This window comes from Amphiura filiformis, unplaced genomic scaffold (assembly GCF_039555335.1).
Source record: "Amphiura filiformis unplaced genomic scaffold, Afil_fr2py scaffold_597, whole genome shotgun sequence".
In the NCBI taxonomy this organism is placed as follows: Eukaryota; Metazoa; Echinodermata; class Ophiuroidea; order Amphilepidida; family Amphiuridae; genus Amphiura; species Amphiura filiformis.
The window spans coordinates 488132-501359 of record NW_027306061.1 but is presented as its reverse complement, the minus strand read 5'-3'; the positions used below and the strand labels follow the sequence as shown (position 1 = coordinate 501359).

General features: G+C 35.6%; 1 protein-coding gene across 1 annotated transcript; it reads left to right on the top strand.

Annotated features, from left to right (window-relative positions):
- Positions 1 to 7357: 7357 nt before the first annotated feature.
- LOC140145779 (sepiapterin reductase-like) lies at positions 7358 to 8432 on the top strand. The gene has a single exon (XM_072167453.1). The coding sequence runs from the start codon at positions 7372 to 7374 to the stop codon at positions 8164 to 8166; it is 795 nt and encodes a 264-aa protein (XP_072023554.1). The 5' UTR covers positions 7358 to 7371; the 3' UTR covers positions 8167 to 8432.
- Positions 8433 to 13228: the final 4796 nt, after the last annotated feature.

Below are 13228 nucleotides of genomic sequence, written 5' to 3'. Positions count from 1 at the left end.
TATTTTTAAGGAAATTTGATGAGGAATTCAATTATGCTATTAGTTTTAGTGTCAGAAATGGAGGAAAAAAGTTTTGATTGAAAAATGTCATAAAAATTGTGAAATTATTTTACAATTTTGACCACCCTGTATGTTTAACGCAAGGGATACTAAACTCTTTCTTTCTAATTTGTTTGAAGGACCCATGCAATGTCTTTCTGAATCCATATTTATTTTGAACTACATAGCTTTCAGAAAAGGAAAAATATGGGGTTGACCATGACAAGAAAGATGCTAATTTTGTTGTTGTTCCACCCTGTATATTTCTCACCCACCCTGTATTATGATGTTATGCTTTGTTGATTTGGCATCCTTGTAATATAAGCTTTGCAGAAATATATACTTATAATGGTCTAAAATGTATTCATTAAAGGTTGTGTTGAAGTGAATCAAAATTGGTGATATTTTTCTCATTTTGCATCATGTTACACAAAAGATGACCAATTCATGACATGCGACCAGGAACATTTTGGGATAGGTTAATGAATTCTCACCAAAGGCAAGCCCAAGGCTCGAACCCACGCAGATCGTATTATCCCGGCCGACGGCTCAGCGCCTTAGACCGCTCGACCATCTCACCATGGAGGTATATACAAATATTGACTGCTATGAGGGGCATGGTTAAAATTATAGGCCAAAGGTGATCTCAAAACCATGCTATGACCCGAGGCGCAGCCGAGGCCTATAATGTTAACCATGACCCGAATAAAGCAGTCAATATTTGTTTTAATACCTCATTAATATAGATTTTTGTCATCTGATTGGTTAAAAGGCCTATTTTATTGTTCATGTAGGCCATGGTAAAATTTACAAAGAAAGTTTTTCGTTATGAACCGATCACGTCACCGCAACTGGCAGGCAGCGCATTGGCGCCGCGTGCGTAATGCGAACACGCCAACACAGAGTTTGATCATTCGGGACGCACACCGATCATGTGAAAATGACTATTCCCAGGGAATAGTCTTTTTAAAAGACTATTGCCCGGGGAATAGTTCAGTTTTTACGTAATTCTTCAATCTGATTGGTTAAAAGTGCAGTCATTGAATTAGCTATGCCCTCCTTTTTAAGAATTACATAAAAACTGAACTATTCCCTGGGCATAGTCATTTTCACATCAGTTCTTCAGCGTTGGACGCAAGACATTTTTTATGTGTAGCATTATCAGCTTGCACTACTTGATTTTTATTATATTTGAACACTTCACTGGATAGGTCTATGGCATAAAATTTGTACAAATTTCCAAAATTGTGTAGCAAAGTGATCAAAATTGAGACTTAGCATTTTGCTAAGGGATTTTGTCCAACGCAATTTCGCCATTTTTATTATCACAGATGACTTGACCTTTTGATGAAGTAGTAGACTGCTTTACACTTTACAAGTCGTTTTTGTTTTCCTAACAACGATTCACCCTTTGAAAAGTGGACTTCGTCGTATGTTGTCCAAAAATTCTTGCCGCCAACCGCCAGTCATTTTTTAAAGCGCTTCCCGATTTCTTCTGATCGTGTGGTTTTGCGGTATCTGATATAACCAGAGGGATAATGACACGTGGCACTTGCTTAACTACCTTGTCTAACATGATGCATTCAAGTAAATTAAACATGGAATTTCTGATATTTAAGGGGGTACTACACCCCTGGCCAATTTTGTGCCTATTTTTGCATTTTTCTCAAAAAATTATAGCGCATTGGTGACAAATAAGATATGTATATTATTGGGGCAAGGACTTGAACTACTACACTGAAAATTCAGCAACTCAAGTAGTTATTGATTTATTGATCAAATATTGGTTTTCCCTCATTTTTTACTGTAACTCCACAACTGTTGTCTGTTTTATAGTATATTGGTGCCAAGTAAGATATGTATATTATAGGGGCAATGACTACAACTTCTGTACTGAAAATTCAGCAACTCAAAGTAAGTAGTTATTGATTTATTGATTAAATATTGGTTTCCCTCATTTTTGACCTGTAACTCCACAACTGTTGTCTGTGCTGAAATAAAATTTCCAGTGCAGTAGTTGTAGTCCTTGCCCCTATAATATACATATCTTACTTGTCATCAATGCTCTATAATTTTTGAGAAAAATGCAAAAATAGGCACAAAATTGGGCAGGGGTGTAGTACCCCCTTAAAGATAATTTCTGGGCCAGTGACCTCCTATTCAGGCTATGTAACGTAACGTAATGAAACATAAGAAATTAATACTGCTCATTGCCGTTAAGACATGTGTTATGAGATGACTCATCTCCTTCCCAGCCGGTTTCTGTCGTCAATGTATGTTTGTGACCTGTTCATGATTGAGCCACATTGCAGTCTGCGTCCGAGACCAAAAATGACATCAATAACAACAAGTAAACAAAATAGCAGGGAATTCACAGAGAATTGTGTCCTGAAAAGGTGTTTTATCGTGACGATCAGAGGTAGCTCGAGATACTCTAGCTAAAATACAGGTTTACATTTACTATCTTACATTATCTTGCTGTATTTCAGCTAGAGCTCCAAACGACAAGCTTCCGGGTTTTTTTTTGAGAACAATACTGTTACGTAAGATGAAGAAGAAACCCACCTCGGAGCCCGCCCTACTCATTATTTCATTGTACTTATTGCAATTTGCCTCCACACATTACGTAATCAACACAAAGCTTGAGGATTAGTGAGTGGATACTGAAATTGACAGTGGAGGATCTGAAGGACACGCCGATTGTTAGTTGTCAATCATGAATTGCCGCAACGTATTAATATTTTACTGCATGGCATTCCGCAAACACCAAGACAAATTATGCCGTATTTTTCCAAAGATCATCTCATATGAAGTAAGCTGAATGCGATCTGTACTTTTGTAACATTCCGATCGCTTTTGATCACCTATTATCGGCGAATTTGCTTGAAAACACATGAGTTCATGTTGTGTAAACATAATTAGCATAGACACAAATGAAATTACGATGCAATACAATGCAATTTGAATGCGCAGCAGATCTATAGAAATAACGTTGCCCGGTTTTATGCAGAATTAGACCCTGTCTGATCAGAGGCCCCAAAAACTATTTTTACCTCGCTGGATATATATGCTACAGGTTCATGTGAGGATATAAATTGGAAGATAAAAAGGTGAAATGTTGCAAGAAAATCTACTGGCTAGGAATGTAGTGAATGCGCTGTTTCATCCCTGTGCAAGGCGTGCATACGAATGGGATCTAGGGCTCATATTGAAATACCCTACCACGCTTTCACACAGAAAGAAGGCAGGATTCCCCTCGCTAAGCCCGCACCTCAGGAAAGCTCGGTCATAAAACGGATGGATTATATGCATCAGTGATACACCCTGCCTTTTGAAGTGGTCTGGTGACAAGGATTATAATAAAAGTTTATCAAAGACTGGCAATTTTATTGATTGTTGAACTAATTGAACTAATCGGCTCATCGCACAACCCAGGAAAGCGCGCTCCTAATTTAAGTGGCTAATTGCAGTGTTATAATCACACAGGATTTTAACAAAAGAAGGCTAGCACAGGAAAGCTAAAGGATGGCGCACACCTTCCTGTGTAAGGGAATTTCAATATGAGCCCCTAGAGTTGTGTGGTACAAATTACAAACAGGCAAGACATTTTGTAAATTTTATACCAAATAGGCCGATATGAAAACTATTTATTAAGGGTAGACAAGGTATTGTTGGTCGAAGCAACCTAAAAATCGATTTTCATTATCTAGTTCAAATATTATTGAAAATTAACACCTTGATGTTTTGCAAAAGTCCATTCTACAAATCGTATACTTTGCCGACTTGCTTAATTTATTGTTGTTAATGAGTTATGTACGTTTTACAAAAGTGTTGTTGTTTCAGCCCTCTTTACAGCGTAACTCAAGAACCGCAGCACCTATAAAAGTATATATGTGATATTTTAATTCTTCTACACGCTCGCTATGAATTGAGCGATGCAGTTTTTGCCAAAGCTCATGACCATTCGTAAGATGCTGTGAACTACCAAATCACAACAGTTTAAAATAATTAATAACCTTAATAAGGCCTCTTTCCAGGGCTGTCAACTTTTTGGAATTGCTTAGCATGAGACACTGTCAAACAGTGGCATATTGTGACAGAATTATGTATTATTTGCCGACTAGTACAATTGTTCATTTTTGACCCATGATTATTTGAGCCATGGCACCAGGGACAGACTTAGGTTTCAGTTTTCTACTGGCCCTCCGGGCCAGTGAAATGGCAAATCTAGTGGCCCTGCAATAAATTTACTGGCCCAGCTTTTTCGAAAGATATGTTCTACTGCCAAAAAAAAAAAAAAAGACCTTTTTTTTTGGTGTTTTTGGTAAAAAATCTATATGGTCTCAGATTTGAAGCAGGTTTCACTGCCAAAGTGTGTAAAAATTCACCCCAGAGTGAAAATAGCTATGTTTAATTTCTAAGGTGTCTTTTCTAGGGTAAAATTGTTTGTAGAACATGATTTTTTGTCAAAACGCGTGCATCATACATCGTTTTGCTACAAAATGTTGATTGGTGGCCGATTTTGCCCGAAAATCACACTTTCTGGGTGACAAAAATTTTCACATGCCAACTTTGTATACTCATAGAGTCTACAATATACATAGATATGGCCCTTTAAAATGTTAGCATATCAGCTGAGGGTACTATTTGATGGATTCAGGTATTTGTTTTGTGATTGACTTAATCATTTGCGCGCCAGAATCATTCAAATATGACATGCCTCGTGACAATTGACATGCCAAAATAAGCCGTTTTAGGCAAAAAAATTGATTTGAAAAATCTAACTCTTGATAGGAAGGTGCTACAGTGATGGTTGACCTACCAGTCTATGCAGTATTGAATGGGCTTTCATTTGATACCTAAATTTGTTCATTTTAACTATGGGAAAGACTTGCAAAATGTAAAAATGTTTCCCCTACCCCTTAAAATTTTGATGTGTGTAAAAATTCCTGCCATTTATAAAAATCGGGATTACAAGAAAACTACAAGAGCTATAGGCTTGAAAAACTAATCAGTTATGCACAGTATAAGTTCCTACTTGGGTATAACATTAATATCTTTCCATTCCTTCTCAATTTTCTTTTCTAATTTTTTTATCAATTTGTGCCATCTGTAAATTACGTAAAATTTGGCATTTGAAAAATCGCAAAAAAAAAAAAATATGAGGCGACATGTTAAAAAAAACTAATCAGTTATTCCCATGATACAGTACTACAGGGATATAATACCAAACTTGTGCTAAAATGCATATTTTTTGAGTTCTAATTTTTTTATCAAATTGACTCGCCACCCCATTTTTGAGCAAAATCGGGAACAATTAGTACCTGTAATATTGCGCAATCATGTGACCTATATTCAATGTGTGTGCACCAATCAGATGTCAGACTTGCACTACAACATGATGTGAGCCTTGCAGAGCCTTTATAAGTGTGCCAATAGAGTTCAAATATGTTGTGATGATGTTGTCACTTATGGATCTCATATTTTTATTTCCGTCAAAAGCATATGCCTCTACTGTAATGCTCATATCAGGAAAACAATGACAGATTTTGCATTTCTGACTTCAGAAAAACTAATCAGTTATTCCCATGATACAGTACTACAGGGATATAGTATCAAACTTGTGCTAAAATGCATATTTTTTAGTTCTAATTTTTTATCAAATTGACTCGCCACCCCATTTTTGAGCAAAATCGGGAACAATTAGTACCTGTAATATTGCGCAATCATGTGACCTATATTCAATGTGTGTGCACCAATCAGATGTCAGACTTGCACTACAACATGATGTGAGCCTTGCAGAGCCTTTATAAGTGTGCCAATAGAGTTCAAATATGTTGTGATGATGTTGTCACTTATGGGTCTCATATTTTTATTTCCGTGAAAAGCATATGCCTCTACTGTAATGTTCATATCAGGAAAACAATGACAGATTGTGCATTTCTGACTTCAGAAATGAATTCTGCACAAAATTTCAGTCTAGAAAACATATTTAAAACAATATTTTTTGAAACTTTATATTTTGCCATTTTTGGCAGTCAAACCTGCTTCAAATCTGAAACCATGAAATGTGTATATCGCGAATTAAAAAAAAAAATCAAAATTTTATGAGAAGGACATCCTCGTTTTCAAAATGTAGTTCGATATGTTTATGTCTGATATGCTCTCCCACAAAAAATATCCGAGCCCTTTAAAGTCAAGCAAATCTTAACATTTTAATTAGTTTTGTATACTGAATGTACTCAAATGTAGAGAGTGTAGTCACTAACACAAATTCAGTCAGTAGTCCTGCCTTTTTTAGTTCCAACAGTTCACAAAGGTACAAATATGTGTTTTTTGCGGTATCGCTATCATCATAAGATAGAGCAAACAAAAACAAGAGATTGGAAGTAGTATGTAGGCCTACTATCGACGTAAAAAGCAGCCGTATATTTCCACCTTGCTAGCAACACAAGAATAAGAATATAGCCTAAATATACGAAAAATCATTAATAAAGATATAAATTACAGATGACAGATGGAGCAGAAACTGTGTAAATATGGCCATCACTGATTATATCTTGTCTCAAATGTGTTATATCAGGCTCAAAAATCTAGTGGCCAGCCGGGCCAGCATTGTTGGAAGTTTACTGGCCCGACGCAAAATCCACTGGCCCCGGGCCACCGCTTAAATCTGTCCCTGCATGGCACTTGAGAATCTAAAAAGTGAGGGGGTACCATATATATGGAATGGATAATAATTTATTTTGACGATGCATGAGATTATTTTGATTTGTAAGAAACATTTATTCCTATTGCTTACATTTGTCATATCTGTGGTCGCCCCGCGGTCACCATCTTGGAATTTAGAATAGATCACCATTGGTATGATCGAACAAAAGTTGGTAGTATACTATTTTTTAACTTAACAATCGGTTACAACAACCAAGCCACACGTTTCTATAAACTACATGTTATACAAACCATTCTGTTCATAGGAAACTAGAATTTTGGGGCTTCAGGGATTTAGGGTGACTTTTTTTGTCTTGTTGTATAGTTGGCGCTCCCATCACTTGAGACTCCCGTCATCCGCAATCCGTCTGAGCATCGGCCATGCTTCTTTCTGTAGTCCTAAATTTCTGATTAAAATCTCAACTTTTTTTGAGTAAGTGGGGGATGAGACTGTGGATCATGAAGTGCCCCTTTTACCTGTAAGTAGGGTCACCGTGAAATTTTTTTTTTGAAACATTGTAAAATTCAAAAATTCTGTGTATGTCCCTTTTAAAGTGACTAAGATATCAAATTGACTATGTTTTTTTTTCTCTCTTTTTAGATTTGAAAAAAACTTTCAAGATGTCTTCGTCGGTTTTTGGATCATCCACATTTTGTGTAGTAACGGGAGCAAGTCAAGGGATTGGTCAAACGGTAGCTCTTCATCTAGCACCCAAATTTGGCTCCAATTCTGTTATGGTGCTCACAGCACGAAATGGCACCAACTTGGACGAAACAAAGGCACAGTTAGGCACCAAAGCTCCCAATGTTGAAGTCAGGTGTGTTGTTGGAGACCTTGCCAATCAGGAAACCATAGCAAAAGTAGCTGCAGAGTGTTTTGACAGTGTTACGCCAGAAACATTCCAGCATGCCATTATTGTTCAATGTGCTGGTAGTTTAGGTGACTTGGTCTATATCAGAGATCTGAATAATGCAGTTGATATACAAAAAGAAATGCTCCTTAATGTCACCTCAGCATTTGTGTTGACATCAAAGTTTCTGAACACCTTCCAGAAATCTGATAGCCTTCGTCGTACAGTCATCAACATATCTTCATTAGCGGCCATTCAGCCTGTCAAAAGCTGGGGCTTGTACTGTGCCACTAAAGCTGGAAGAGACATGGTCTTCAAAGTTGTGGCTGAAGAGGAACCGGATGTACGGGTGTTAAATTGGGCCCCGGGACCGGTGCGCACAGTAATGATCACCAAGTGCACGGAGGATTCGGCTGATGCGGATACCAGACAGATGATGAGAGACGCAAGAGATAGTAACATGGTTTTGACGTGTGATCAAACGTGTGAGATGCTCATGCACGTCATAGAAAAAGATGAGTTCAAATCTGGAGATCATGTAGATTATTTTGATGTCAAAAAATAATCTATTCAAACTGAACCAAGTTGGGAAACATCAAATTGTTTTCAAATATGGTGTTTTAGGGTGAAAACAATTTGAAAAAACATGTTTGGTGAAACATGGACAAACTATATTATATGAATATTTTTTGCTTATGTTTGCCTAAACAGTAAACACAGATTTATATCTAAATATTTTTATTTGAGAAATGTTAAAATATGTGACAGGGCTATGTATTCAAACTGAATCAAGTTGGGAAAACACTAAACTGTTTCCAAATCTGGTGCTTTAAGGGATCTAAAATGAGCGTTTATTGCGTTTCGACAGTATTTTTTGTGGGACATGAGAGCACCTCAGACCTATCGAATTGCATTCTGAATACAAAGCATGTCTTTCTGATATCAAATAATTTTCATTTTTTGAAAATCATAATATAATACAAATTTTATGACAAATTAAAAAATTTGATATTTTTCAAATTTTGATATATAACAGTCCTCAAGTAAATTATATAAATCTAATGATATATTCTTAAAGTGTATGTAGCAGGGAGGAAAAGCCGACGGTCAATTGAAAATTTTGACCTTTCATATTGAAGATATGGATTTTTTTCCCAAAAAGACCTATTTTTTTTTGGTGTTTTGGGGAAAAAATCCATATCTTCAATACGAAAGGTCAAAATTTTCAATTGATCGTCGGCTTTTCATCCCACCTCATACACTTTAAGTATAAATCATCAGATTTATAAAATTTACTTCGAGTACTGTTAAATATCAAAAATATCAATTTTTAATGATTTGCCATAAAATGTGTATTAAATTGCGAATTTCAAAAAACCAAAATTATTTGATATCAGAATGACATTCTTCGTATTCAGAATGCAATTCGATATGTCTGATGTGCTCTAATGTCCCAAAATAAATACTGTCCAAACGTTCATACCCCAGCCCTTAAAGGGAAAAACAATTTGAAAAAAAAAAGCGTTTTGTGAAACATGGACAAAATATATTATATGATTATAGTTTTTGCTTATGTTTGCCTAAACAGTAAACACATATTTATATTTGAATATTTTAATTTGAGAAATGTAATTAAGGAAATGTGACAGGGCTCTTTTGTACTGGAAATTTCACATGTTCATGACCTTAAAGCCATATTATAACATTTGCTGAGGAGGATGGCCTCACTTAATTTTTAAAATTCTTTTTTTTTGCACGATTATATTGTACTTTAAACCAATATACCCTGCAAAAATCAAGACTCTACATGTAGGTGCTGTAGTTTTGTCAAATCCGAGATTTTGAATAGAATGCGGAACCGGCGTTTTATTATTACGATGGAATTATTAGTCTAACGCATACACGATGGGGACACGATGTTTATAACACACAGTACGTACACGGCGTGCGGGACGGTGATATACACAACAAAGGGTCGTACCATAACATGACCGAAGGAGTGGTACGTATTGGCGACATGTGCGCTGTTAGTAAATTCCAATTTTCTTTGCTTTGCCATAGTTGTTCAGCTCAAAAATAAAAGAGGATATATCTGACAGTAAAAGCTAACATTTTATGGCAAAGAAACGCTAATCTATTTTGTTTAAAAATGTTATAATATGGCTTTAAGTATCCTTATTTTTAAGTTTTGAGGCTTATTGGGCTATTCCTGTTGAAATCCATACAACCCTTATCTCTGGCACAGGGAGTGTAGATTTCAAATGGATAGACCCATTCAAGTAACTCCATTTGAAATTCACACCCCCTGTGTGGGAGATTAAGGTCATGACTTCCATAGGGGTTGTGGATTTCAACTGGACTAAATTATACTTAGCATCTGACACAAGCAGGCCTATAGTTTCAGCTCAGCATGCTTAGTTTAACTTTGACCCTGGTAGGAGTTATCAACAATTGTTGTTGTTTTTACTTTTTGTATTTATATAAATCATACAAATTTAATTTATCTGATTTTAACAAGCATTCCCGAGATCAAAGTTTGTTTTAAATATTTTTGAATGATTATATTTTTTAACTATTCACTCATCATATATGGGCATAAAGTGGTCAATTTTAATAATATTTTAATTATTTGTATATTTCTGTGTCTATCATTAGATCAAGATCTGAGCAAAAATATGTGTATATTCAGATAGTAAATACAGACCTACATGTTGGGATAGTGCATGTGCATATTTTGTATTCAAGCCAGAGCATTCCATCACATTCTGAAAGGTGACTTGAATGAAATATTTTATTTATTCACCCCGGGAGGGGGGAGGAGGTGTTCTTGATTGGAAAATTACAATAAAAGTCTTCATCTTGACAACAATGAAACCTCCTTGAGAGATGAAACTGTGGTCTATTTTTGTCAAAAAGCTCGTCCCACAGATAAAAAATGTAAGTAAAAAAAAAAGGAAGTGCAATTTAAGTGGTCAACTTATTACTGTATTACTGTGTCTACAAAAGTGGTAATTACATTATTTTCCTGTAAACTTTTAACCAGAGCGTACTTTCGTGGAGCATGGTATGTGTGCTTTGGCGTTGTACGTGTTGTTAATTTCGCCATTGTGTGTTGCACCTTGTCAGCATTGTGGAAGTACACTCTCGTCAATGGTTACAGCAATTTACTATCACATTGATCATCCATGGAGTGTATGCATTTTAAATTGTTGTTTTATGGGTTTTTTTGCATTTTAAATTGTTGTTTTAATGGGTTTTTTTGCAGTGTATACATTGAAATTGTTGTTTTTAATGGGTTTTTTTTTTGCAGTAATCAACAATCAGGGATCCATTTCACTAAACTTTTCACCCTTTGTAACTCAAGTAGTCATCTGTAAGTTACGAATACCCTTTTATTGGATACAACTTTAAGAAGGGTCCCCGTAGTAAATTCCTATTACTTACAAAGGGTTTCAATCATATTAAGTTACAATTGACTCCAAGAGTTACAAAGGTTCGTAAAGTTAGTGAAATGGACCCCATCAGGTATAAGAATTCAGATGCAAAAAATGATTTAACACCATGCACCATTTCCAAACTTTAAAACCACCACATATGCCATGCCCTATAATGCTGGCTTTAAATTGGCACACAATTCCAAATTAAATTTGTGAAGATATGATCAAAATTAGAACACATCTTATTATTTTCTGAACTGAAACTGAGAAAATGGATGCGTATATATTGTTTTTTGCATCGGAACTCATCACATGTACATAGTTTATTTGTCAATGTATAAAAAAAAATCAGCTGAGATGTGTATGGAAACTGGTAACAAAGAACATCAGATAGGAACCAAATACAGAGTAAATGTCAAATATGCAATATTTGAAACCATTTTATTAGCTTTTAATACAAATTTAAACAATATTTACAAGCACAAAATCACAAATCTGTGTACAATTATACATCTCAGTATATTTCAATGCCTTGTGCACTGGTGGATATATAGTATTACAAAAATGCTGTTATTATTTATATCACAAAGTCAATACAGCACAATTATGGGCTGTTCCAATTGAAATACACAACCCCTATGGAAGACATGACCTTAATCTTCCTCACTGGGAGGGAGTATGAATTTCAAATGGGGCTATCTGAATACTGCATTTGAAATCTACACGCCTTGTGTGGGAGATTAAGGTCATATCTTCCATAGGGGGTGTATGGATTTCAAGTGGAAGAGCTCAATGCATGATAATGTGTTAGAGTTGCACACAGTATTTGCTGTTAGAATATAATGCCATCAAATTCTCTCTGGTTCTCTCAGACAGGAAAACCTCCTATGTGGTTGTGGTCCTGAACATGTTTAAAACAAAACTGCCTACATGTTACATAGGAGGTTTTGCTTTTAACATGTTCAGGAGCCAATGACAAATAGGAAGTTTTTCCTGCCCAGCAATGCAATTTTGAAATAAATGTTGAAGGAAAGTTGTTAAATTGGATTTCAAAAATTCAAAAAGCACATTGTAAATTTTTTTTTTTTTTAATCTGCGACAGAGTGATTTTTGTGGCTATACACTCACATGGTCGACATATATTTTTGCTCAAAATCTCTTTATGTAAAAACTACCACAGTTACACTTGATAAATCTTAAGGGGCTGGCATTTTCTTCGGAAGGGGACGGTCCCAAATTTACAAAAAGTCGGCATCAATAAAACTGCAACCCCCCTATTTCGGCAACAAAAAATTTTTATGACCCCCACTACCGAAACACCTTACCCCTTAAACAGGCTAGAATTTTATTGAAATCAGTCTTTTTGAATAAAATAAACACACTATCTGTGGTCATCTGGTGACTCCCTATATTTTGGATTTTATGACCCCCCTATTTATCTTTCCAAAAATTTATGACCCCCCAGTATATTTGGGGACCCCCCCCCCCTTCTGAAGAAAATGCCAGCCTCTTAATATAATTGGTCAAATATAAAATGGAGTGGACATAGAAAGTTTGATAGTTAAATTCTGGACACCATTTCTTTAAAGTAACAAATGCCAACTATAGTCATAGTATAGCATACTGCCTTTTGAGGAGAGTGAGAGCAATCACTCTATACTGCTCTCCTTAAATCTGATCTAGGAGAGTGATTTTCAGCTCTCCTTAGTTGACCATACTCTCTTTACATTGTATAGTAAATGCACTAAACAGTTCTCCTTGAAGGCTCCAGAAGAGCTATGTAGTGCTCTCCTGCAAATTCCTAAAGTCAATCAATTTATTACTCAAGTATAGCCTATACAATATTGTACCCCTGTTTTAATATGTAATTCTTTTATGTACATATGATTTGTCAAAAAAATAATTTTGTCTAAATTTTTGAATTTATGTACAAATTGTAACATGTATCACTGTGTATCAAACCAGGATACATTGTTTTATTATAAGGAAATAAAGGGAAACAAAAGAGGAAGAACAATGTAAATTAAGCACCTTACAGATAAAGTTCTTTGAGCATGTTTTTATTTCCTGGCTTCCTTATACATGAATGTGATGTGGCAAGCACTGCAATTACTGACTTTGGTCTATTCCAGTTTAAATCCATACACCTCTCTAGAAGATATGACCTTATTCTTCTACTCTGGGAGTGTG

Excerpts from the sequence above, each read along its gene's own strand:
- LOC140145779 (XM_072167453.1), top strand. The coding sequence starts at position 7,372 with ATGTCTTCGTCGGTTTTTGGATCATCCACATTTTGTGTAGTAACGGGA.